Here is a 27,797-nt window from a genome sequence, read left to right as displayed (position 1 = left end):
TTTAATACACATTATTTTCTTACCAAGAAAGCATAGTAACATTTGCTCCAGGCCACAATGAAATAATGTAACCAATGAAGAACAGTTCCTATCAAGAAAGATGCTTTAAATAACATTATTCAAGTATAAACTATCTGCAGGAAGGGAATATTTTGTGGAGGAGAAAAGAGTATGTACATTCACATCAGACAAACAAATAATTGTGGTGAAACTAAGACATTGCTTTAGTTAAGCGTGTGTCAAAGTTTCCATTATAAATCCACGACTCAAGGTCTAACGACAAATCAACAGCCTAACACATGCTGCAGGTGGCCAGCTTCTATGACAGGCTTCTCTAAAAAGACGTGGGGGGTGGAAAGGAATCTTTTCCTGAAGTCACAGAGTGTTAGCAGCTTTCTGCAGCTGCTACTGCAGTTTTAGGATTGTGCAGTCTTATTTATTTATATTGTGCCATGTACATTCATGACGCTTGGTTGACAAATAGGGATGTGGGGCGCGGGGGTTTCATATCCTGGACCTACTGAAGTCAACGGGAGTTTTCCCACTGACTGCAGTGGAGCTCCTGCCAAGAAGAGCCAACAGTGTAAATTAGAATGAAGACAACACAAGGCAACAAGCATGGGGTGGTGCTGAGGGAGGATAGGACGGGGTTGACAACAAGATGATGATATGTGGTAGCTTAGGAGAGTAATGTGGACCTCTTGAGGGTTTCACAGTTTTAAATAATTACTGATGTATTATATGATAGGGGCAGTACTCAGGGGTTCCTGGCACACAGCCCCATGCTCATTCCTGGCACACAGACCCACAGTTTTATTTTAATGTGCACTTGTTTGTTTTAAAGCCTTAAACTGCAGAGGTTTTAGCACTGATATAATTTGAATATAAAATATAAATGTGCTGCACATGTATGGCACTGCATAAAACGTTTAATAATACCAGTAATGTGAATAAGTCATAACATTTAAAACTCACCATTAAAATGCGTCTGTAGCTGTCCCTGTCGATGCCCCAAAGTTTGAGGTCTGTCTTGGCCTTGACAGTGGCAGCTCTTGGTGTTCCATAGATCAATGCAAGCTCCCCAAAGCTGCCTCCTTCTCCAATGCTGGTAACCCATTCTCCATTTACATAAACCTACAAAAGGAAGAGGGAAAAATAATCGGGAGACTTATCGGTGCTTTTTCCTTCTACTTCCAGTTACCTAAAAGCCCATTAATAATTTCCTATCTAGCTAAGTTGGATAGTGCTGGGAGGCACAGAAAGAAAACAATAGCCTAACAGTTTCTTCGCTCAGTTACAAAAGAGGGTGACAACCTGCTTTGTGGACAGAATTTCAAGTCTTCTTGCTTCAGCACAATAATTGTATTTAGTCTCTGAGTTTTCAGCTCCTGTGGTTAACTGGCATCAAGTTTTCCCTCCTGTGTTCAGCACTCAGAGAATCGACAAGCAGAACTGTCACAACTTTGGCTTTTTATTAACACTGTCAAACTTGAAAGAAAGGAGATTTGTTAAAAACTGTAATGAGATTTGTCGGAAAGCACCATAGCTGTGAACTGAAAAACAGAACAAAACAAGGAAAACACCTTCTGTAAAGGGAGATTTTTCTTTTATAAGCTTATTCTCTTCATCAGTTATCCAAGGATAGTTTTCAAAGTGTCCCATTGACTTAGTGGTTTACTGAATACTTTGGATTTGATAGCATGTAAATAGAACTATCCTTTTCCTTCCACTCATGTACCAGCTCTACGGTTCTCCAAGACCCATAATTAATTTATTAAACTACCACTATGATCCTGCTTACACTGATGAAATGGATCAGATCCAAAGCTATTTTAGATCAGAAAATGTTATTAATTGATGTAGTTATCACACAACATTTTTACTGGGTGAAATACAACCCAGTACGGAGGGCCTATTCAAGTTTCTCTGCATCATGTAAGTCCTTCACTTGAGTAGACGGGTGTGGGCAGGGTCCCTACACTAGGGTGAATTCCTCCTGCTATCCATTAACAGTATAGCTTCTGAGGCATTAAATTGCATTCAGAGAATGTGATGGATTGTGTATTTTGCAGCATGCATGTAGTTTTGTCACTCTAAACTGACACGAGGGGCACCCTTTTTAGGCTGTTTATGTGTTAAGGAGTTTACAGAACAGCAGACACTGAATGCACATATCAAGTGCAGAATATATCCTAATGTATTGTGGAGCAGTAACAATAGAAACCAATGAGACTGAACATTAGCTCTGTAACAGCTCTATAAAGAAAAATGTAATAAAAGAAACATGATTATTCTCTACTCAAACAGGAAAAAACCAAAAAAATTTTGCATAGCCTGTTACAAATAATGGATTCATGCAATTTTTTAAATATAAATTAGGACCCTCTATTACTTAGGAATGAAAAAAATAAGGCATCTAATATGGGGCAAAATATACGTATATTTGGTCTTTTCCCAAAAATAAAAACAAATTTCAGTATATTTTGTGTGTGTGTATATCTATCTATCTATCTTCCGGGTTATGCTGAAAAGATGTCCCTTGCGCTACAGCCCAAATCAGTCTCAGTTTGTTTTGCCCAATACTCATTCAAGCCCTGATCCGGCTCCCATTGAGGCCTTTCCACTGACTTCAATAGGAATTGGAATAAGCCTTCAGGGCATGGGGCAGCTTAACTGATCAGAGACTTTGTATGAATGTAAAGGACTGCGTGGGTTTCTATTAGCCCTAATGCTGAACTATAGCTGAAGAGCCAGTGTTGTGGGTCTCTGTATTCCTGGAGCATCCTGGAGATCAAGGAATGGAAGCAAAAGGTAAAAGATAAACCAAAGCAGGCAGGCAGTAACCAAGCCATGAATGCAAGCCAGGAAGGTCATTTGTAGCTGAATTTCTTCATTACTACGGGTGACTGTCACATTAAATAATAGCAGGGTTTCTTTTGATCTATGACACAGGCTTTGAAAGGAAAACCAAATGGAATGTTGGGTCAATCGTTAATTCTTCTCATGATGAGAAACTTACACACAAAAGAGTTTTTAAAAGTCCGAAGTCTGGTTGAAGTGTGAATCCTAGAACTGCCGCATGTCAAAAGCAGGGAAGGTGGATGAATAAAATGAGGGGCCTAAAGTTTGGTAACCTAATGAGAGTAAATCTTAAAAAAAAAAAAAAAAAACCCCACCTTCCATATTTAAACATTGCAAAATTGGCCAGATGCATTTTTCTAAGAGATGGTGGGTAGGTGTCTTCTTATTGTGAAGCATCAGGAATAGACAACCAGCAGAAGTAGACACTGCACTACACACACCCATCGGACTGCTCTAATAAGACAACTCATGCCCCCAGTGAGGGTCTGATCCAAAGGTAAAATCCACTGAATGAGCTTTGGGTTAGGCCCTGAATGCCAGCTGATCTCTCATCCTGAATTTACACTCAGGACAGAAAGTAGTTTTTGTATATGGTGTCTTGCTGTCGAGCTGAATTTCTATTATTGCGTAAAAGTGTGGTAAGATGACTTGCTACCATGATGGGTGTTTCTTTAGGATGGAAATGACAGCATCTGAACTATAAATGGGAAATGCGCTCACTCCAGCACCCACATTTTAAAACGGTAACATGGAAATCCTTGTTAAGTCAATAAGTGGCCCATGACTGCAAACCAAAGGGGGAAATTAATCTGGTGAAACTCAAAGCAAAGTGAGTGAAGTACTGACATTTACAATAGTTGCACTGCAATAAAAAAGGCTGAAGTTAATCCACTCCAAGCCATCTTTAATTTTACTATCCCATTTGACTAGACTCTACAAAACACGTTTGACATATGGTTTGTAAACAGTTGATGAAAATGGTCAAACCCCACTAAGTGTGTCAGGTTTAAAGCATTCTGAACTGAAACCAAATCTTGATCCGATGACGTGATCCCTGGGCCCAGCACTCTCTTCCCCAATAAAAACACCATTTTCCAATTTCAAGCTCCTGAAGACAAAACAACACAAGAACAACTATTGTACTTTAAGAGGAAAGCCATTGTACTACACCCTCCAGAATGCACCCTAAGTCAACAATAAACTTTTGTCCTCATGATGATGATAAAGTGCACTGATGATATATTATACTGTCATTCTGTCCTTTAGCTGAAAGTTCAACCCCACTAAGATTCCTTTTAAGGTGGAGTTAAAAAAAAAAAGAGGAAAGGAAAGGTGAAGATGAGGCTATTTTGGGAAAGAGAGATGTGTTGCATGGCAGCAGCTAGGCAGATCCCCTTTCCTTCCAAAAAATTACTGGTCACAGGATCTGCCTTATACATTTTATGTATTTATGAACCCTCACCAATGTAGAGAGCACACAATCAAAACATTCCGAGTTGTTACTTGGACAGCTGACCCAGCCGCACAGTAGTGGGAACTTTTTACTTTCATGTAGCCGTAAAGGAATGCATAGCTGCAGATGCCCAAATATGAAGGGCAATCATGCTGCCAGAGCCTGCTACTTTCTGGAGATCAAAGGCATTCTAGATTTCTATTGTTTTTCATCTCTGTTGGTATGAACACTGCAATTTTTGTTAGCAAGAAAAATTACCCAAGTGGGCTCACTTTATATTTTTTTTATAGAAGGTTAGCGGGAAGAATTTTGTGTGATATTGTACTCTTCAATTCCTTTCCTCACAGGCTGTGATATACATTAGGCACTAACTGTGAGAGAAAATCGAAGTGACTCACACAAGGCTCAGTGGTGTAGGAGCAAATCTTAGTTTCGTTCATCTTGCGGTTATTTATAAAAATAGGATTTAATCTTTCCAATAATAGTAACTCCCCGATTTGCTTGGGAAGTGGGATATGAAGGTATATTCAGACCTAATGAATGTACTTCTGCTTTTCAGTCCTCAGTTTTATATTGTTGATTTCTTATTAACCATTTGCATTTCTTGCTGCCCCTCTGCCCTATGGAGGCAATCTCACTCATTTAATACATTTGTTTATTGAAATTATCCTGCTATTGCAACTTTCAGCATCCCCATTATGTTATGCAATAACTTCAGCCCTGTGTCTTGTCTGGAGAAAGTAGGTCCAAGTATTTCTGTTTCCAAAATAGAAATGAGGCTCATTTCTTCTTGGAAATGTAAATGAGTCTTAAACATGAAGTTTTTATACATGTAGGTGACTTTTTCACATGATGCTAGTAGTTTTTCCTTTTTATCAAAATTTGGGACCATCTTAAAAATCCTCAAAAACTCAAAGTGGCGTCTTGAAAATTGTAACTCATAGCATGTACTTATTAGATTTTTAAAAATCATCCATTAGAAAATACAAAGATGTGAAACATGGGCAATGTTAATGATGGAGGAATTCTAGTTGCCGTGGATACATTTAATTAAATACACAGAGAAAAAGGGTGGGGAGGCTCTTCAGGAAAAGCAATGCCATTAGATCTCATTGACCAATAGGTTAGTATTAAGTCTAACTCGCTCTTAAAAATCCAGCAATATTCATAGACCAGCTGCTGTGTAACTTTTGTTTGTTTCACTTTGTTTTATCTTTATATTTCTACATACAAGGGTGGCTGTGGCCTTTGTAAACTTGCCAGTTTTACCCAAGATGAACAGATAAGATTACCTCAGTGTCCACAATATGTCTTTGTACTTGTCTATTATATAACGCTGTAGGAAATACCCTGAATATGATAAATATTCAAGTTATTTAAGCACAAATGCTATTTAGTTATCTGGACAACTGGCAAGTTTTTACTCGGTTTTTCACCATAGTGCATTTGGCTGTTGTTTTACAAGAAGAAAACACCTGAAAATGATTGCAAAAAGAGTTACAACCCTATTAAATACAAGAGTGATCACTTTAGATAAGCTATTACCAACAGGAGAGTGGGTTTGTGGGGGTGGGGGGTGGGGGGGGGAGAAAACCTGGATTTGTGCTGGAAATGGCCCACCTTGATTATCATACACACTGTAAGGAGCGTGATCACTTTAGATAAGCTATTACCATCAGGAGAGTAGGGTGGGGGGAGAGAAAACCTTTTGTAGTGATAAACACCCATTTTTTCATGGTTTGTGTGTATAAAAACATCTTCTGTATTTTCCACAGTATGCATCCGATGAAGTGAGCTGTAGCTCACGAAAGCTTATGCTCAAATAAATTGGTTAGTCTCTAAGGTGCCACAAGTACTCCTTTTCTTAATAGGAAGTTGTTATTTTAAAAAATATATTTTAAAAGGGTAGTTGATGGTGGTTTTTAAGCAAAATGTGAGGTTATAAGATTAAAATAATAAACAGGAGGACAGTTTTATATTTAAAAATATGGATTAGAGATTTCTGCAAGAAACACATATTTTAGCAGGTACTTTCAACATCTTTACTGGAAACCATAATATAAGCCTCACTAGATGCATTTTTGGCATACATCCACATTTTTCCAAGTAGTAGAGCTTCCAGTAGACAGCTGACCCCTGAGACTTAAAGCCTCAAGCCATAATCTAGCTAGCAGAAAGTTATTCCTCATACAGGGCTAGACCATGAGTTAACAATCTTCCCTGAGATAGTGGCAATATGTGCTACCCCTGGAGCAGCCCAATAGGGAGATTCTGACTATGATCTGTTAAGTCACAATCTCTCTCCCAGTCTCCCTGCTGCTCTGGTTGAGGGAGTACACTGTGCCCGGTTTGTACCTGGTACAGATACGCCGCCTCGTGCACTAGAGGCAAAGCCAAGGCTCCATCCTTTTGTGTTTCCCCTCCTGCATTGTGAGTGGCACAACAGGTAGTTGGTGCATGGTAGCAGTGATGCCTTCTACCCCCTTTACTATCTTGTGTGGACATACAAGCCAGGCCACAATCTGGCTCACAGTAAATTATCTTGAAATAATGATCCATAGTAGGACACCAGTGCTGTATAGACTCTTGTGACTGTTCTATTATTTGACCAACACGGTGATTTCTCTCAAGTCCAGGTAGCAGGGCTACAAGCACTTATTTAGATGTCCATTTTTATTACATTAACACTGCTAATAGTACACTTGTAAGTCATCATCACTGCCAAAGGGAAGATAATACAAAGACTCACATACTAGAAAAGAAAGTTTCTCCTCTGACAATCCCACTGCTTTGGCCCACTGCTCCTGTCAAGCTGGGTAAAGTACCTGTAAACTGTGTGGTGTTGCATTTGATTTTATTCTGTCACCGACAGTGACCATAGACAGAAAAGTTACGGATTTATAACATTAAGTTATTTGTATTTAATGCTTATCATTTATCCTCCCGCATATGTAGAGATGGTCAGACATAGTGTTAGACTGTCCTTTTATTTTGTTCTTCATAGATTTGCAAAATTATCCATCAGGAGTTTCATCATAACTCTTGTACTTACTAATTGGAGTACATATTTCTATAACTCTAATGATATACTGCCTGTGATCTAAAGAGTTTCTTCCTCAAAAACCTGCATGATATTTTTGCAGGTAACATCTGGAATTTTTAATGATGGCAATTGCCAGTACCATTACCTTGCATCTTTGCATTTGTACAGAAACTCAGGTTCCATACCAGCCACTGACATTCTCAGAATATATTGCTCCATGGATCCATCATCTTGGGGGCACGCACTTGTCTGTGCTATGCAGACCATGGGAACACTGAAAGCTGTAGCCCAACACTACTCACATCCCAGGGCTTCCACTGCCCCCAGTTTCCTGCTCTCCTCACTGTGCCTGGAGAGTGACTGCAGAATTTCACACTGCCACCCTCTTCTGCTCTCCCTTCCTGGCTTTATAAAAGCCCTGCCTACTCCTGCCAAGGTGGGTTCCATCTTCAATTAGTGCTTGTCCTCCAGCCTGTCAGGTTAATTAGCCCGTCCAGTACTTCAAAGGTGGTGTGGGTCAATACCCCATCACATACTCTCCCACTCAAGATTGCAATCCTCCAGGGTATGGATGCCAAAGCGGGGCTCACAGGTCATCCCACTCCTGCTCTAGTTCACTCGCTAAGAGAAGCAGTTTGCCCTTCTGCTGGTACTTTTCCCTCTGGAACTGTAGGTCTTGTAGCTACTTGTAAAGTCTGGTCCATGGCTATCAATTTCTCTTGTAGCCCCTTCTCTGGCTCTGCAGACACCTTCAAAACCCTCTCCCTCAGCATCTGAGTTCCCACTGTATACTGACTGGTCTCACTGTCCACCTCACCTCCTTCAGGTGGGTCTTTGCAGGTGCCTTTCTCTCCTCCAGTTCTTTCTCACCCTCTATCATCACTGCCCCTTCAGCTTTCTCTATGACGGTTGTACAGGCTGCAGTCTACTAACCCTTTCTTCCAGCCCTCAGTCAGGACCCTGCCCTTCCCTCCGCCGTGGTTCTGCTCTTTGTGAGGGCAACGCCCTAATTCCACAAAGGAAAAACAGGCATCAGCCCTTTTCTTCTCTCTCAACAGGTGAGATGCCTCAGGGCTTTCCTGTCTTCCTGCCTTCAGGGTAGGGCTTCTCGTCTCCATCCCCGGAGGCACATTCACTTTTAATGTATCCCTTCTGACCACACACATATAGCACTGCCTTGGCTGGGCTTCTGACCTCCTGGCTCGGAACCTCTTTTCCATTCTCCGCCCCTTTGGCCCCTGCTCGCTTCCTGGAGAATCTTAAGTAAATATTGCTGCTGTTCAGCTAACTTCGCCAAATAACCCTGTAGGTATATCTGTGCCTCCCAGTCTCCACTGGTTCTCCAGAGCCTGCGTAAAGAGCGCTCGGATCAGGGATGCTGGAACAGTTTGCATAGTGCGGGGTGCTGAGAGCCATTGAACCAAACCATAAGCCCTGTATATGATGGAAACCACTTCAAGCCAGGGGGTGCAGCAGCAGAACCCAGTACCCCTAGTTCCAGCCCTTATGGCTTGGACTCCTCTCTGTTGTCTGTCGGCCCCCTTCAGTGGGAGTGGTAAATCTGGGGACCAGCTCAGAAGGGTATATCTGCCCTCTGCAAAGAAGGCCCCCATACATGGTGGCTCCATAATCCCCTTTTTCCTGTCCTTTTCCTACTATGGGTCTTCACACTTCCCTTGTCCTCAAGCTTAAGTCTCTCTCCAGATGCAGCCTACAGGTTAACTAGCGCCTTCTGAGCTACCATACCCCCCTTCAGGGATGGTGTGAGGAGAACACCCCCTCACAGCTCCTAAGCCACTAAATTGCTTTTGAAAATTGTACCCCTCCCCAGAAGCTGCAACTGCCCATAAAACCATCTGATACCTGCACATAGAGGTTACTTTAAATCAGGCCCTCATGTACTCAATAATCAGTCAAAATAATCTTTACATTTAGGTCTCTCCTTGGACCACGTATAGTCAGGATTATGTATGAAAAGGTGTCATTCTCTCAGTAAGAATTTGCTTAACATTGTGTAAAAGAGCTGCTCTGGTGGGGGATCATGGGATGTAGTGGGAGGACGGGGACTAAGAAGCCATCTTCAGTGACAGAAAATGCAGCCAACTATTCCCTAAAACTTCCAAAGGAGGGCAAGGCACTTTTAAGGAGGACTACAGTAAGATTCCAATATCTGTCTATTTTGTGCATATCATCATGAAGTCAGTGAGCTTTGAATCAGGCCCTAAATAAATTTTTTAAAAGTAATTTTTACCACACTTCTAAAAATACTGCACTTGTTATTTTCTGGCACTGCCGATGTGGCAATGTTTGCTATTGAGGCACGCTACCCCGCTTGATAGGAACAATGAGTCACACGGATTTCCTGAGGAGTAACTTCCAGAGGCAGAGTGTGAGGTTTCTCGATTCCCAACAATACCAATTAGACGGTCCCCTGACACAAACAAACCTCTAAAAACAAAACAACAACAAAAAAACTTTCACTAAAATAACTGTATGCCTGCTGGCTAGATTCAAAATAAATCACTGCCTTCTTTAAATAATCCAAACAGAATTCATCTGGGAGTCTGCATAGCAACACTGCTAATGAGCCAGCCTGTCCTATCTAACAACTGTTGATATGTAAGACGTGGCTTCCAGAGAATTCAATGAGATGAGAAGACTGTACCAAATGAAAGCTGCAAAGGGGGTTGATGTCATACCACTCCTTAGGGTGAAGTTGATCAGACATGTTCAGATTAGAACTGGAAACCAGATTCAGAGGGTAGCTTCCTTTCAAACCCTTCCTGACAAAACCATTGCAAACTCTGGTGGGCATTTTGTGATTTAAAAACTCAATTGATACTTGTTAAGAATCCTTGCTTTATCAATACAGTGCATTGCTTGGTTATTCCGATCTAGTTTAAAAAGCAAATTAAGGTTTCTAAAATGAAACTAGCAGCCTGGGGCTCTCTCTTGATTTGAAAAGAAATGCACATGAGCTCAGATAAGTGATGAAAGAAAATATTTTCCTTATGTTTCATATGGCCCCCTCAAGTGAATTCCATCATGGTGGCCGGCACCACTGAAGGCAGTACACTTACAGTGTGGTTAGGGTGCTAAAGATAAAGTAATTTGCTTGATCATGATACCGTATTATCCTGCTTTGAATGGACAAATAAATGTGGCTGTAAAATATACCCTTTATAACATTATACATAAAAGACCTAATGCAACAAAATCTAACAAGGTGACCAATCCTGTGAAATGCTGAGCTCCCTCAGTTCAACAGGAGTGGAGAGTCACAGAACATTGCTGGATCAGGCCCTAGGCAAGTAGAATCACTGGAAGGGACCTCGAGAGGTCATCTAGTCCAGTCCCCTGCACTCAAGGCAGGACTAAGTATTATCTAGACCATCCCTGACAGGTGTTTGTCCAACCTGCTCTTAAAAATCCCCAATGATGGAGATTCCAGCACCTCCCTAGGCAATTTATTCCAGTGCTTAACCACTCTGACAGTTAGGAATTTTTTCCTAATGTCCAACCTAAACCTCCCTTGCTGCAGTTTAAGCCCATTGCTTCTTGTCCTATCCTCAGAGGTTAAGAAGAACAATTGTTCTCCCTCCTCCTTATAACAACCTTTTATGTACTTGAAAACTGTTATCATGTCTCCCCTCAGTCTTCTCTTCTCCCGACTAAACAAACCTAATTTTTTCAATCTTCCCTCATAGGTCATGTTTTCTAGACCTTTAATCATTTTTGTTACTCTTCTCTGGACTTTCTCCAGTTTGTCCACATCTTTCCTGAAATGTGGCACCCAGAACTGGACACAATACTCCAGTTGAGGCCTAATCAGCACAGAATAGAGCGGAAGAATTACTTCTCGTGTCTTACTTACAATACTTCTGCTAATACATTCCAGCATGATGTTTGCTTTTCTTGCAACAGCGTTACACTGTTGACTCATATTTAGCTTGTGATCCACTATGAGCCCCTGATTCCTTTCATGAGCACGAAATTTTACTATGTAATCTTAGAATGAGCACCATATTGCAACAGTCTGATTAAAATAAATAAGAAGGGGAAGCAACTCCAAATCGGAGGTTAATTAAAACTTACATCCACTTCTCCTTGATCAATTACATAGAAGTTGTCTCCTTCGTCACCTGGAAGCAAAAATATAAATGATGATTGTTTTCACAGTGTCTCCTGGATGGTTATACAAATAATTTCCAATCCCCATATTTGATTCTACACATATTTGCACAGGTTTGCAGAGCTGATTATTTAAAGAGAAAATCATTTCCTTAACATCCATGCCTCATTTCGCTCATGAACAGAAATATCAAAGGTGATTATTTATATTTTTTCTCAGTTGTATTAGTTTATCCATTTTGATTTATTTAAAATGAAGGCAAATACATTAGAAACTTTTCATACCCTCAGGATACTAAAATCCTGCTTCACTTGCTCTAAGCTTGCAAGTAAGTTGCCAAATCTGGTAACTATGGACACGATACAGTGAGGTGCTGAGCACTCTCAACGGCCATTGAAAATATTTTCCATCTTTTATTACTCTGTGCTAGAGTCCGCCCCCTTTATTCATGTTGAGTAGTACTTTACTCCGTGGGTAGCCCCCATTTAAATCAATGTGGACACTTTTTTATTAGTATTATCATTATTTATTTAGATTGTGGTAGCACCTAAGAGCCACAGCCATGGACCAGAACCCCATGATGCTTGGAGCTGGTCACTGCAGAACAAGGCATTCCCATGCTCCAAAGAGCTTACAGTATATATAAATACTTAGATACTTGTGGAATAAGATGTTGCTGCATGTGAGCAAAATTGGTAAAATCTCTGACCCCCTAATTTTCTGAACATCAGAAAGAGTGGCATAAATGATACAATCTGAGCAAATCTGTAAGGGAAAAAGTGTGGAAATTTACCCTGCTGTATGACCGTTTCTCCGGCAATGTGCATAACGGGGAACATGGCATCAAATATGTCACTATAAAAGAAAATGAACAGCCATTGTTGAGTCAAACTTCTTCCTTATTTAGTCAACAGTACTGAAGTCGCTCTGCTTTGTTAATCCTTCATTAACAGATTTTGCAAAGAAAAAGAGAAAGGTTAATTGCAGCAGCACATGGAGTCCCCAGCTGGCAAAACACCAGAAAAGCTAGTTCTGTTGGAGCCATAGTTTAAAACTAAGTCAGACAGTGACTCAACCCACTCATGCTATTTTGAAAGAACTTCCAAAATTTATGTGTACAGACCCATTCTTAAATTAAAGCATTCTACAAACTAGCCAGCTCATGCTTTTTATTCTCTAAGGCCAGAATTTTCAAAAGACCTCAGTTCCCTTTTAGGCACCATAAAGTGGCCAGATTTTCAAAACAGCCCAGTGTGTGTCACAACGGAAGCTGTTGGAAACTCAAAATAGAAGCACAGCCCCTTTTGAAAATGAGGCTCCATTTTTACCAGCAAAACCCATTGCACAAAGCAGGATGCATTCGGAAATATAAAGGACTAAATTAAGACAGCATAAGAGCTGGCAAGAGATTACACTTCCAGTGCAGAGGTAAATATATGAAGCCAAATTCTGACTTTAGTTACGCTCAGTGACTTTAGCAGAGTTACTAGTGTGATGAATATTCGGCCAATGCTATGAAAACACTCAAGCTATAGAAGAGCACTGGACTAATTCATCTTTCCCAGATTCTCCACAGCACCATGATTTTAAACATATAGGGCAAGCTTGTCACTTGCCCTTACAAGGCCAGGCTGGGCAGTAAGGGACATAACTCACCCTCCACAATCACTTTAGGCTGCCTGCCCACGTTGGGGAGAGAGCAGGCCCCACAGAACCACTGCTTCTTCTCCCCACACAGGTGGAGGATGAGGAGCAAAGACTGGGTGGAGCCTGCACTATTCCCCCACTCCCCCCGCCAATTCATCAGTGTAAAGGACTGAAGGAAACCACTTTGCACCACCAGCAAAGGGGAGGAATTGTGACTGGCTTCTCCAGGAGTGGTGCATCAATGTACTGCCCCTCCCACAGAGTGAGACATAAACTCTCCATCTAGCCCATAAAATGGAGCAAATTCCTCTCAATCACAAATAAGTGAAAACAATGAAGAAATTTAAAAGGTTAATCAAAATAGCCAGGAAGTCAGTAACAAACCTGTGGTGGATTTCAATCCCTTATATGGGAAATGCACATTGTAAAATCCCATTATGAGCTTGTTTCCTGTCCAACAGTTCCACAATCCACTCAGATGCAGTTATAGGAAATGTTCACTCATTACTCAAGCTGGGCATATCTTTCCTCCTGAGCAGTCAGTATGTTTCCACTGCTAGGGCTAGATGGTGTGATGAGCATGCAGTCCTCTGTAGGGGGCAGTGCAGAACTGTACCACACCTAGTAGAGAACTGGCAGGGATTGTGCCTCTCTTGGACCTCCCCAGTGTGCCCACTGGTGGTGTACTCTCAGTAGCTCTATCTTATGCTGGGACCAGGCAGAATGGGATCAAGGATCCTCAATTGGCTCCCTGTGTTACCCCGATTTCTGTGCCCAAGCAGAGATCTAAGAGCCCACTTCTGCAAGATGTGGAGAGCTCTCACTAGCATTGAAGGCACTTTGTGCTTCAGAGGATCAGGCCCCAAAAGATTATGCCACTAAATAGAGAAATCAGAACGTGGACAAAAATAATCAAAAACAAAATGTGACTGAACAGATTTGGAAACCATTTTTGGACTAAATACAGAGAAATAACCATGCACAGTGTCAGCTTTTTATCTCTTGTTTGAAGGTTGTGTTTTATTTATATCTTAACAACGGACTGTACAAATAGTGGCTGATAAATTATGTATAGCACTGCACCCTTCTCCAAAATGGTTTGTTATCAGATTTCTGAACATCTCTTCCTTTTATCAAAAATGTTTTCAAACTCCTAGGTTAAAAACTACTGCTAACCCTCTGAAAATCAGCTTCTTTTAACACGTCTCAAGTGGGGCCCCCCCAAAAACAGAGGCACACAATACCTCACAAAGCCCTTCTGAAAATCTTGGCCTAATAACCAACCAAACTCATAACTTCATTGCACCAAAACTGACCTTTGATTTAATTTAGGCTACTATGGAATTGATGTTGAAACAACAGATATCATTTACTGACTTTGATTTACAACATACAAAATAGACTAAAATAGAAAAAACTGTTACCCTGAGAGAGCATGCCAATTATTTTATTTTAAGTTAAAAAGTTTGGTCATGATCTGTTCAAGCTGGCATTTGAAAATACACTAATTTTTTATCAATATATATTTTCATGTTCAATATGCAATTTCATGCTAGAAAAACCTGAGTAGGAGTGATGTGTAGAAAACAAAGCTGGTTTTAAAAAATAGATGAACTAAGGAAAACTAGTGGAGCTCACTAAAGAGATAATATGGTCATGGCCCAGATTTTGACCTTCTTCTTTTTGCTACAAGGTGTACATGTTATTTTTAGAATGGTTCACAACAGTCTCTTGTCCATGAAAGGCATAAACATAATATTATAAACAGCCCTGCCTGTGTAGTAGAATTGTAACAGATGTGTGGAGGGGACCTGAATTTTTGTTTCCAAGTTGCTATTATTTATATATATTTAAACATATACACATAAATTCCTCCAAACAAAATTTTTTATTAAAAAAACAGTCTGTGGTTGTTTAAGTGCATACACTGCAGCACGGTAACACAATGATATAAAAAGCTAGGAAATCACTAGCTAAATCTTCACCCAAACTTTGAAACCTACTACCGTACCATGATTTCATCTCCATATTACTTTCCCTATCTACTGCACCCACAGCACATGACTCCACTCTCCACCTCTTCACCAAATGCTGACTCCAGCCAAGTTCCCTAACGGTACAGAATGCTGAAGTAGATGGTTAGTGTGCATGGGGTAGATTTTTACTCAATGCCTTTGTGTATCAGTGTGTGGTGTGGGAGAATTGCTAACAGAGGGGATTATTTGTTTTTAAATTTATCCTTTGTAATGTTCCTAGGTGTGTTAGTTAGGTGATGGAATGAGGATGTAGGGTGTTGTGTTTGGGTTTTTCAATTCAGGATATTGGTGGTTGGAGTCACAGGGCTGTCTATAAATTATGTAACACATTAGGGGGTAGGTGGGTCCTTAATTTTGCATGTTTGTTTCAGTGTCACAGGGGCTGGTGGGTCTTCAAAATCTCCAAAAAATGTGTTATGTTATTTATGGACAACCCCTAAGATGTGAAGGGAGAGAGGGATGCCCAGTACCTCTTCATCGAGGCACCTACACCTGAAGGGCTCCCCCAGCACTGCTGTCTCAGCTCCCTACACAATATTTCCCTCAAATCATCCTAGCTCACTCATCTCTAATGTCAATACTGCTTCTCCTCAGCCTTCTACTCCCCTGTCCCCAGGGGGAAAAGCTTTAGGTCTATTCTGCGGCTCTTCCACAGTCTCTACTGGCTACCTCTTGAAAAGGTGAGTTCTCATTGCTATGGCAGTTGGAGCCAAAACCAGTGCTCCAATCAGAAGGCTTTGGGGGCAGTTTTTGGTCTGGAACCACTGATGCAGGTGGGACTGTATGTACATGAGGCTCCCATTGGCACTGCAGGGAAAGACTGACAGGACTGCGGGGAGGGATAGCTCAGTGGTTTGAGCATTGGCCTGCTAAACCCAGGCTTGTGAGCTCAATCCTTGAGGGGGCCATTTAGGGCTCTGGAGCAAAAATTGGGGATTGGTCCTGGTTTGAGTAGGGGGTTGGACTAGATGACCTCCTGAGGTCCCTTCCAGCCCTAATAGTCTATGACTCAGCCACCAATGCAGAGGGTTATGCAGATTTAATTTTTAGTAATTTTGTGATAATATAATCTAAAATAGTAAATGAAATTACAAGCAAAGATTCTGAGCTGCACATAATATAAAGCTTGATTATTAACTAGTCCAACAAGGTGAAACTGAGGAATATGTTTAGACCTGAAATCTCTATCTATTCCATCAAAAAATGCCATCTGTCTTGTCTCGGAATATCAAAATTTAAAGGATTTTTTTAAAGGGTTGCAGATATCAAAGACTCACAGCAAGTTTTAACATGTCGAGGGTTTCCATAAAGCATACAAGTGGATTGCAAACAACTGAAGTCAGATCTGAGACCAAAGGGCCTGATTTCTCTGCTGGCTTCCACCTTATATATGTATTTACCCCTGTACAAAGAGGGTCAATTTCTCTGCTGGCGTAAGTGAGCAAAATTCCACTGAAGTCATTGGAGCTGCACCCATTTACACCAGCAGAGAATCTGGCACAGTGAATACCAAGTGGGTAGAACACACTACACCATTCTGATTTGGTAGTCTTTCCCACCCGCCTGCCCAGGTGTAAAGCACAACACAAGGTGAAAGGCAGCAGGAAGATAGGCCGAAGAGATTTTCTTTATCATGAAAAAAAAAAGAATGGTAAAAATAAATAATCTCATTTGCTGTTGCAATGAGGTTATTTTGAATCAACACAGAAAGTGAGAAAGGAAAAAAAGCAATGTCTACTGTAGGTTACGCAGTGCTGGCAATAGACAATTGAGAACAAGCTTGTTAAAGCCAAGTGAGAGAACAGGATTTCAAACATTTCAAAATCAGACCATGGCAATGGCTATACAACGAAACTATGGAATGTGATTTATCAGTTTCAAAATCAGATTTATTTTCAGCCCTTACTATGGTGAGTAGATCACACAAAAGGAAGATGGAGACAGATAAAATGTATACATTGTAGAGAATCCATGACACAAATAGAAAAGCCTTGTTATACCTTCAGGTATTGTCAGACTTCAAGCAGAATTATTTCATTGTGTAGGCAAACAGAAAACATTCAATGTGTGTGTGCTATACATACTTTCTCTTCCTTTATCACTTTACCAAAAAAATCAATATTATTGAGGGTAGGTTTGAAAAAATATTAAGCTGATCAGGCATAGTTCCATAAAAACTCTACAACACTCTCTCAGCATAATACTTGTGAAAACCAGTATCACTTCTTACTCAGTTGTGTTGAGCCTCCTTGTTTTCATATACTAAGAGTTGAGCAAACATGTTCCATGGTAACCCTGCATTTCAAATTCTTTGTTTAGTCCTATTCTGTTATATCCAAGTATTATAGTAGGTTTTTTGTCTTATTTTGTTTTTTTCTTTTGTAAGACAGAGTACTGAGCTCATCTCATTAATGTTCATACAATGCAGACTTGGACAGTGCTTTACGAGCACATAAAATGTGAAGGTTCCTGGCCTGTGCAGCATACCATCTAAATATAAAGCTTCACTCTATTCTTTAATTATTCTTGTTTGTCTTCCTGCACCCTCAGGTGTACAGGGATCCACCAGTTTCCACCATTTATTTTAGTCTTGTGCTGATCTGTTCAGGTTTCAGTTTTGTGCTGATCTGTTCAGTGCTGCAGCTGTGTCGGTCTCAGGATATTAGAGAGACAAGGTGGGTGAGGTAAAACCATTTACTGTCACAATTTCTGTTGGTGAGAGAGACAAGCTTTCGAGTTGCACAGAGCTCATCATCAGATCTGGAAAAGTACTAGGAGTGTCACAAGTAAATACAAGATCCAACAGATCGTTTAAGGTAAGTAGTTAGCACATATTCTAAGGGACCATTTAAGGTGAAGTGACCCTAGGGTTGCCAGTTTTGGTTGGACACATTCCTGGAGGTTTCATTACCTGACATAATCTTTAATTCAAGATTAATCTTTAATTCCAACTCTCCAGGACAATCCTGGAGAGTTGGCAACCCTAACTGGCTAGTTAACATCCATATAGTCATACGACAAAAAGGGGGGGGTTAGTTTACAAACTGTTGTAATAAGCCATAAATTCAATGTCTTTATTCAGACCATGATTTTTGGTGTCTAGCAGAGTTATGAATTTAAACTCCCAGGCTCATCTTTCAAAAGTGTTGTGCACGTTTCCTTTGAGGATGAGAACTGATAGGTCGGATAAAGAGTGACCGCACTCTATTGATGGAGGTTACATACTGTAAGAATGCACCACTGCTTCATTTTGGCTGCAGGCACACTGTACTGGATCTTTTATTTAGAGAAGGCTCCAAATACATTTTTATTAGACGCACAGAAGGACATTGTAACAAAGTCAAAGCCAGTGTTTGTATGCATCGGCATTCTATAAGTATCCTGGGGACGTGTTATCAGAATGAAAAATCATATACTTTAGGCAAAGTAGGCCAAGTTCATCTCTAGTGTAACTAGGATGAGGTCAATAGATTTGACTCAACCAAAGATAAATATGGTCCTATGCACTGTATATGGGATTTGGGTTTTTTATGATCTAACCATCATAATGAGTTTACTACTTTCCTTGTTTCTTTATCGAACATGCTTAGAGAAGTTGCTTGCTAGTTTAAGACAAGCAAAATATTTAGAATGAATCTCTAATAGAAAATTGCTTTAAAACCATGACAGAAAACCAATATAAAAACATTATAACATCCTAAAACCAAATCTTTTTTATATTTATTTAATATAAAACAAGTTCCACTAATGGTAAATGGCAACCATAAAAAGTTACCATATTTAAGCAACTTATGCTTCATGTACTTTTAAGCATATTTACTCTTTAATTCCAAGCTCCCTCTTCTGGACTATTCCAACTAAGTAAGAAGAGTTACTATATACTATTCATCAGATATAGTTCAATACTCAGATGGTGGGCTAACACTCTTTATAAGTGACAGATCTGAAGATGGTTAATCGCTATTTGCCAGTTTCATTTTGTTACTTTGCTTGTAATTCTTTGAAAATATTTTAGAATATGTTGGGATTTCAAATATTCCCAAAGTTTTTCAATTTAATATTAAGTACAAAATGCACTACTAGCCAGTTACATGGGCTAAATACCCTATACGTTAAGAAAGTAATAGGAACCTTGGACATTATTTTAAATAACTATCTAGATAAATTACAATTTACACATAAACCAATACTGTACTATGTGCATTAGCTTTGTACTTATTGTTCAGGATATGCAGTAGATATAAGTAGATCCCCCTCATCCCCTGCTAATGTTTTCAGCTGGCACTTTATTAACATTTGAGGTGAAAGTTTAGATGAAGTTGTTTAATGAGACAGACAAATTACATAGAAAATAAATGATTTTTGTTTGCCAGCCAGATATTTCTATGAATATTAAAGATAAACAAACAACTGACAGAATTTAACCTGTTTTTCTACTCACGGCATGTGTGTGAACAAACTGCGATTGGTACAGATCTACTTATACTCACTAAGAAACATTGTTTACATTTTTTTTTAACTCTGTGGATTTGTCACAAACATTCAATGTGTGGTATTCAAAATTTGAGTTATGTTTGATAATTGTGACACATTGGCTAGATTCAGAGTTTAAATTTAATTTACTTTAGTTTCTTGTTTTTAGTTTTCCGCAAAGTAGTTTTGTGTGCCAGAAAATTCATGATTATCATCAACTAATTGTATTATCTATTGTTTGCCACCAATTGCTTGATTCTGTAAAGACACAGAGGAAGAGAGAGCCTCTGTCCAATAGAGCAATCCTCCATCAAATTGCGGTTACTGTCATCCAGAGATTGGACAGTAGTACAGATTTCTGTGGCAAGCATCATGTCAGAGACACGCATGCTGCAACTGATCAGCTAATGTTTGACATGCTCTCCCTTTCTTGACAAGCATGTTACGTATGGCTGCAACCATCTCCCACATTTTGTCTCATTCATTTCCATTCTGTTGTGTTCTACCACACTTGCAGATACCAAACAGCTAAGCACAATAAAAACATGTATTAGTCTAACCTAAGATTCAATTATAATTTATATTTGGATCAGTGAAATGATTAGAAAATATTCTGATAAAGGTTATTTATAAAAAGTGTCAGGTTTTTTCTTTAAAATTGGATGAGTCTAATTTATCCACTAATTTGAGGATCCTGAGTCCTTCCATGCAGGGCTTTGGAGCGGAGCCCGGAGCTGGAGCACGGAGCTGCAGGTTTTTGCCTGGAGCTGGAGAGGAGCCAGAGCACAGCTCCAAAGCCCTGCTTCCATGACTGTCACAAAACCACAGATCAGCAACCACTCGATTTTATATTTGCATAGCCAATGTAGCTGACAGATATGTGCAAACTCATTCACCCACCCATTTTCCTTATCTTTCCCTAGAGCTTCATATTCTCCCCCTAATTTCCTGCACTTCTGGAACAGAATAACTTATATTCACAGAATGAATTAGAGGTCCATATTTTTCAGATGGTCCCTTCTGGGTTTTGTTTCTTGTGTGTTGTGCAACATCAGTTTTGAATGAAACAGTTCCCCTTTTCGAAGCTCCAGTAGCTCAATTAGAAAACAGAGGTCAATAAGATCAGATGATATGCATCTTTGTCTTTCAGGAGGGTCAGTATTTCAGTATTTGGACAGATTGGAGGAATGGGGGGTTAAGCATGAAGAAGCACAAGCTGTTCCTCCATGACACTTTTTCATACCTGTGAATTTGGTAGGGCCCTACCAAAATATTACTAGCAAGAACACCTGGTACTTTTAACCTCAGAGCACAAATCTGCTATGATTTTGTGGTGTTTTAAAAATCTGCCTAGTAAACATGTCACAAATCTTATCTTGCTCCTTCTGCACTCTGCTACAAAAATTAAAAAAGAGACCATTTTTAGATACTGCATGCCTTAGTGTATTCTACCTTTTCACGGTGCTACAATCGTTAAGATTCAGGTTTCCAAAGTGCCTTTAAATCTCAAATATCCTGGGCTTTCATTAACGTTGAGAGGGGGAAAAAAGCACTATTGTATATGCCTTACTGAGTATCTGTAGGACATTTTTAAATGCCTTTTTGAAATGGAATATGGAGAACTCTGCAGGCAGTCTAGTACGACAACATCATTAACACTGAAATGTTTAAAGTCATTCTTATTCAGCCTACGCACAATATGTAGTGTTCACACTTTTTCTACCTAACTCTGCTGACTACATGTTTTCCTTAGTGCAGTAATCATATTTACAGCAGTTTAACAAATAGGCAGAATTATATTTTATGGAGTTAAATAAAATAGGATCAAAACTCAATGCAAACAAATCACAAAAACACACAGAAATGTGTTATACAATCCATGTTGTTTCCCCACAACCACATAACCATCCCAGTTCACAGATTTCTGTTTAATTTGGCCTCTGGCATGACAGAAAGGAATTTTTTGCCCATTTACACAACTCTATGAATCAAACGTTGACAACAGTAAGCTGCTCTTCAATCTGACTTAAAGGTATGCATCACAGAAAAACAGCCAAGCGCTTTGCTTGCTCTATCAAGCCTTATATATAAGCCAGCTATTACATGGCCTGTAGCATACAAATCCCTCCAAATGATAACTTTCGGAAGAAAAAATGCTGAAGACTTGATATATTGCTGAGCCAAATTATCTCAACACAAACACAGCTTTGACATTTATCTCTGAATATACTGAAATCATCATGTATAATTCCTCTCAACAGAATCTTAAATCCAAACTGGATACATTACTCTGGATTGCTTTTGACAAAGCAATTTTAAAATATTGTGCCCATCAAATTAAGAAGGGATTGGTATACATTAGGATAAAGAAAAGATGGCCACAACAAGATTTTGCCTATTGTTTAAATATAGCACTACCAATCACATAAATACACATTTTTTTTTAAATGTAGGGGTCAATAGCCTTTATTTGCTATTGTAGGGGTCAATAGCCTTTATTTGTGCTCATGTGAAATCCCAGAATATATGAAAGAAGTTCAGCAGAAATTTCTGCACTAAAGCCCGCTTAAAATAAATCCAATTAAAGGAATCAACAGGAAAAGAGAACTATATGTATCTTGTATCTGGGTCTCTGTAAATAATATTCATATAAATCCATATGCTTAGGTTTATGCTTTTCCATGTGACAGGGATTAGAATTTTCCATAGCACAACATTCTAAAACCATTTAAACCCAACATACCTTCAGAATGAATAACCCAAAATCTTCATACAGTCAACACTGATTTTTATGTGATCACAAAGGACCAGCCCCCACAATCTTTTACTTATGTGAACAGTCATTACTCATGGTAGTACAATAAGAACTAATCTCATGAGAATGGGTCGGCAGAATCAGGCCTTTAGACCAGTGGTTCCCAAACTAGGGGCGCCGTTTGTTCAGGGAAAGCCCCTGGTGGGCCGGGCCGGTTTGTTTACCTGCCGCGTCCGCAGGTTCGGCCGATTGCGGCTCCCACTGGCCGCTACTTGCTGCTCCAGGCCAATGGGGGCTGCGGGAAGGGCGGCCAGCACATCCCTCAGCCCGCGCCGCTTCCCGCAGCCCCCATTGGCTGAGAACGGCAAACCGCGGCCACTGGGAGCCGCGATCAGCCGAACCTGCGGACGCGGCAGGTAAACAAACCAGCCTGGCTCGCCAGGGGCTTTCCCTGAACAAACAGCGCCCCTAGTTTGGGAACCACTGCTTTAGACTCTGAACTCTCTTGGGAGATTGGGGGGGGATGTATCTTATCTATATCTCTGATATGCTTAGACCTTATCTCTGATATGCCAATTAAATTTATGGTATTACATAAATGTTTTGAAATACAGCAATAATAATGGGGACAATCTTGAGCCAAGCACCCAGTTCAAGTAGCTGGCCCAAAGGGAAATCATCCTGTCTCCAGTCTGCTGAGTAGCTGTGGAGCTGCTTCTGAACCCTCAGGCTCTGGCTTGTATGCTCTCCTTTGCATGCCCCCCATGAGATTAAAAAGGAGGATTCATGGAGCTTACTTCTAGGAAGCTTTCTGGGGAAGGAAAGGAGGAAACTAAGGAAGGAAACTAAAGGACTCCATCCATTATCTAATGGCTTGAGATAATACTCAGATGCAGTTCTCAGATCCAGCTACACCACAGCCTATTCAGAGGCAGAAAAGGCAATATTTGTGTATGACAGTCCAAAGAGAGTCATGAAAGCAGAACTTGAAACTTCTGAGGTGCTTCAGTTTGAGACTACCTGGGAAATCCCCCAAAGACCATTCAGAAGGCAGACACACAAAGGAAATATTAAACCTAAACCTAAAACCTAAACAAAAACACCCCAGACTAATTTCTGTGAAAGCCGAAAGAAGTGTTTATTCGATGAATAAGATAAAGATGGTCAGGAGATAAAGGAAGACAGACTAGATGATCTAATGGTGCCTTCTGGCTCTAAACTCTATAAAAGATGCAAAAAGGAAATACCTTATCACAGAAAAGATTTCTCAAAAAGGAAACTAGAGAAGAGAAAGGAGTAACCATTATTCCCTACTAGCAGACAAGTGAATGGTGATCCATGTGGTCAATTTTATATTATTATACTATGGAGCACCTGTTATGTCCAGAAAAATCTGAGAGCTCCCCTTAGAAAAAAAGGACAGTAATTCTCTGCATTAACAGATTTCAAAGTAATATGGGAGATGGTGTAAAAATATACTTAAAGAAATAAGCATATCAAGAGAAAGACTTTAAAAAAACTAGACTACTTAATACATGTAAAGGTCACCAAAATATTTATATTAATAATGAAACAGAACACTAAGCAGATATTGACTTCGGCTAAGGTGAACCTCAGATTTATTGACCTAAGAGGTAAACACTGACTGAGATAAATCCAAGGTCAATATTTACCACCAAGGACAATAAATCTAGATGGCCAGTGAAACATGAAGTCAGTTTATACGGATTGTTACATGCATTCTCTCTTCATCAGAAATGCTTACAAATGTCTTCATTTTGGCCATGAATTTGTAACATGTAACTTTTAAAAGCCTTAGTTCTCTAAGGCATAAATAAAGTTAACGGCTTAAAAAAATCTGATGACCACTGATGAGCCAATTTAATCATTTGAGCATGTGAGCATTACTGACCTCTGGAGTTAACAGTAGTGCTTCATCATGGGACTGTTTTCACCCAATGAGTCAGATTTTTCAAAGGCACAAAGGACAGGTAGGGCCCTAACTCAGTCATTGAAAATTGGGTGCTTAATTCCCATTTGTGCTCTGAAAGTATCCCCCTCCTGGATTGTTCCATATTGTATGTAAAACTCTTAACTTCTTAAAGAGATATATTTGTTCAGTGCATTACTTTCTGCTCTCAGGAATAAAGGATGTTTAGAATTTGTTCCACAGGTTAAGATATAGATAGATAGGCTGTTGATGTTTACAGGAAGTTTCTAATTGGATTAAAGAAAAACTGCTGGTGGATTATTGCCATTATTTTAGAAATAAAATGGAAAGGAAAATCAGCTAAATTGCATTCTGTTTTCATACTATCCTGAAATTTAAATGGGAAGCAAATAATTTTCTGATGCTTCAGACTGACCTGGGATTTATACGTCTAAAAAAATTGACTGACGAGCCAAATTAAACCTCACCAATTTTTTCACCCAGTCCTGCAAACTCTTACTCATGCAAGTGATATCAATGGGACTAAAGCACATGCTTAATTGCTTTCCTGAAGGGAGATAGATTTAAGCACCTGCTTAAAGTTAAGAATATGCTTAAGTACACCTTGCTGAATTGGAACCTTTGACTGCTATAATTTAAACTGTAATTTTATATATATTAATTCCTTCTGAATAATTGTCCAGTTACAAGAAACATAGCAGTGAGGAAGGAAAGTAAAAGCTCAAGGGTTTAGGTTCTGATCCTGCAAAGAGCATCACAGGCTCTTTACACTTTAGTGGGGCTTCACATGACTGTAGGGTTCCGCTCACAGAGAACAAATGCAAGATCAGGGCCTTAGTGAATATTCTGAGAGGCCTTCCCATTTTATTTTTGTTCTGGTAAATTTTGTACATGTTTCTTGCACAAAGATTACAGGGACATTTCTATAAATCAAAAGACATCAAATAAATAAATAAATGTAGATGTGACCTTTAGAGTTATACACATATCTTCCCTGCACTAGAAAAGCAAATAAATTTAACAGGAGTGCTGACAACAGTAGACCTTCTTCCTCCAAAGAGTATGCAAGATCTAAGCAAAAAGGAAACAGATGACTTGGTGTATTTGCAGGATGTGATTAGTGCAGATAGAACCCAATTTATTAAGATGGGAGATGGTGATTCTTTTGTTGACTTTGCAGGTCAAGTGTTAAAACCTTCTGCAAATAAGGTTGTAGATATGCCACAACTATGCCCTAATGGTTTGCTGGGAGGGGTTATTTTGCTTTTGTGTAATTGTTCTGGAAATCCTCATGAGACAAATGTGTAATCTTCATTTTACATCTCCTTCTGGTTCCCCAACACAAGCCACACCAACTTAGACTCCTTTAGACATTTATACAGTTGGTGTACAAATGTCTTTAAGGGAGTCTAAGTTCATGTAAAGGGTAGTTTACACATCACCCCTGAATTTGCCCCGTGCATCCAGTATAAAACTAAACTTTATTACTGAAAAAACAGAGCCGTCAAAAACCCATTGATCTACCAATCCAAAAACTGTAAGGAAATATTGCTATATACACTATTGTATGTTGAACTCACAGGAAGGAAGAACAATTAGAACTGCTGGACAGGAAAAGGTGTGTTAGCACTGTTACCTTTAACTCAATCTCTAATCCACGTCTGGGCCCCCAACTTGTCACTAGAGCCATCAATCACCCTATCTCTCTCTTATAGCTGTCTCAAGCTCATTTATACTATTTGTTTTAATGGTCTCACTTATGTCATTGGTTTTCTGGGGTTTGAATGGAATAGTTCTGCCTCAATTTGCTGTTTACTGCTCTTATTATCAAAGTTGTGGTTTATTTTTATACTAGTTTCCTAAGGCCATCTTATTACTGTTAATCTCCTATGATCATATTGTTGATTTCAATGGAGAGTGCTGCAGAACACTCTGTCAAAACATTATGGTCCCAAATACTTAAGTTTTAGAAACCTCATTAATATGAACAGTTCATCTAGAACTATTTTAATCAACCCTCTTAGTAAATCAGTGCTGTTCAGTATTACTGTACCCTTCGGTAGGATTTATTTCCTAAAACACATAGAAGAGAAGTTGATCGGAGACCTTATAAAAATGGGATGAAAGGAGTAAGACAATACACTGGCTATCAGAAAAGCAAGCTCTCTTTAGCAGTCTGTCTTCAGGATCTAGGTGAGATCTAGGAGCTAAATGTTCTCAAGTCATAGAACTAGGTATATAAAGCATTGCCAAGATTTTCAAAATAGAAGCCCAATGGACTCCTAAATCCATTTTAGGATTTTCAAAAGTGCTGAGCACCTCAGGACAGTTCTGTAAAGGAAAATATGTCAAAGCAGAGTAAATCAGGAAAAGTGGCTCTGAAATGCCAGTTTAACAGAGTATTGTCCCCTTCAGAATGGGAGTCTATGTCTAGGATATGGTGTCTTATCTCTGGAGGTTAGGGAAAGCTCATATCTTGGATGGAAACATCTACCATATCCCATCTGGGATGTTGAAAGAGGAAGTGTTTACAGGATAATAACAGTGATAACAGTTCACAATATTCAGAGTATTTGCATCCTTTAGTGTCATTCCTAAACCAAACCAGGGAGGTGACTTGAAAGAGCTCAAAAATAATTTCTTAAGAGCTAGGTCTGCTGGGTGGTGTGAAGAGATGTACTGAGGGCTCAGTACAATATCTGCATCTGAATCCTTCCCACACTATCAGACATTGGTGAGGTCATCAATAAGGCTCTGCCATCCCTGTCTACCATGCTTTTTGTGGAATGGCTATCTTGTTGTGTTTTCTACATCTTGTTTACAAGGATACATTGTTTGTCTGCCGTTCAACCCCCAATCTGGAGGACCAGTGGGCTGCTTTTCATCTGGTTACTACCCTTTGACCCGTCCAGCTTGGGTGGCCCTACCAGGAGTTAAAATTCCCTGCCCGGCATAGCTCTTAGGGTCACTGGATCACACAAGCCTTTCCACCATGTCAAGATGCAGTCCTCAGGGAAAGTCTGTACAATATAATGTATATTTTATGTAACATGCTCCATAGGACATTGCCTTATAAAATGCTTTACAGAGCTGAATACAGAGAATCTTAAAGGTAGAAAGCAAAAAAAAATGTAAGGAGAAGAAATAAACAAGGGAGCTGAAATTTAAAAACAGTAAAGATGCTACTATTCTTGCTGACTACTTACAGCAAGGGAAGAATGTAAGCATGTAGTAATGGGGGAAGGAAATGGTGACTATGGTTTGCAGTTAGTTGTTTAATGCAAAGAGGAAAGTTTTTAGGAGACTCAGTAGCTGGATAGGAGAGGCATTTTCAGATAGATGGAGCAGCACAAACAGAATTCAGTCTGATCTTGTTATTAGGAAAAACCATTATTAAAATAATTTCTAAAGACTTTCCTCTGAGAAGTAGAGAAATACTTGAAAA

The 27,797-nt window shown here is 39.6% G+C and overlaps 1 protein-coding gene across 2 annotated transcripts in view; it reads right to left on the bottom strand.

Moving 5' to 3' along the window:
- Positions 1 to 27,797, bottom strand: part of PRKAR1B (protein kinase cAMP-dependent type I regulatory subunit beta) — a 118,760-nt gene that overhangs the window by 41,639 nt on the left and 49,324 nt on the right. For both annotated transcript variants that reach the window (XM_074965251.1, XM_074965252.1), the window contains exons 5-7: positions 12,284 to 12,345; positions 11,454 to 11,500; positions 976 to 1,134 (exon numbers count right to left, since the gene is read on the bottom strand). In XM_074965251.1, coding sequence (XP_074821352.1) covers positions 976 to 1,134; positions 11,454 to 11,500; positions 12,284 to 12,345 — 268 coding nt within the window. The remainder of the gene's footprint in view (positions 1 to 975; positions 1,135 to 11,453; positions 11,501 to 12,283; positions 12,346 to 27,797) is intronic.

The sequence above is a fragment of the Natator depressus genome, chromosome 10, assembly GCF_965152275.1.
Source record: "Natator depressus isolate rNatDep1 chromosome 10, rNatDep2.hap1, whole genome shotgun sequence".
Classification (NCBI taxonomy): Eukaryota; Metazoa; Chordata; order Testudines; family Cheloniidae; genus Natator; species Natator depressus.
This window is presented reverse-complemented; position numbering and strand designations above follow the sequence as displayed.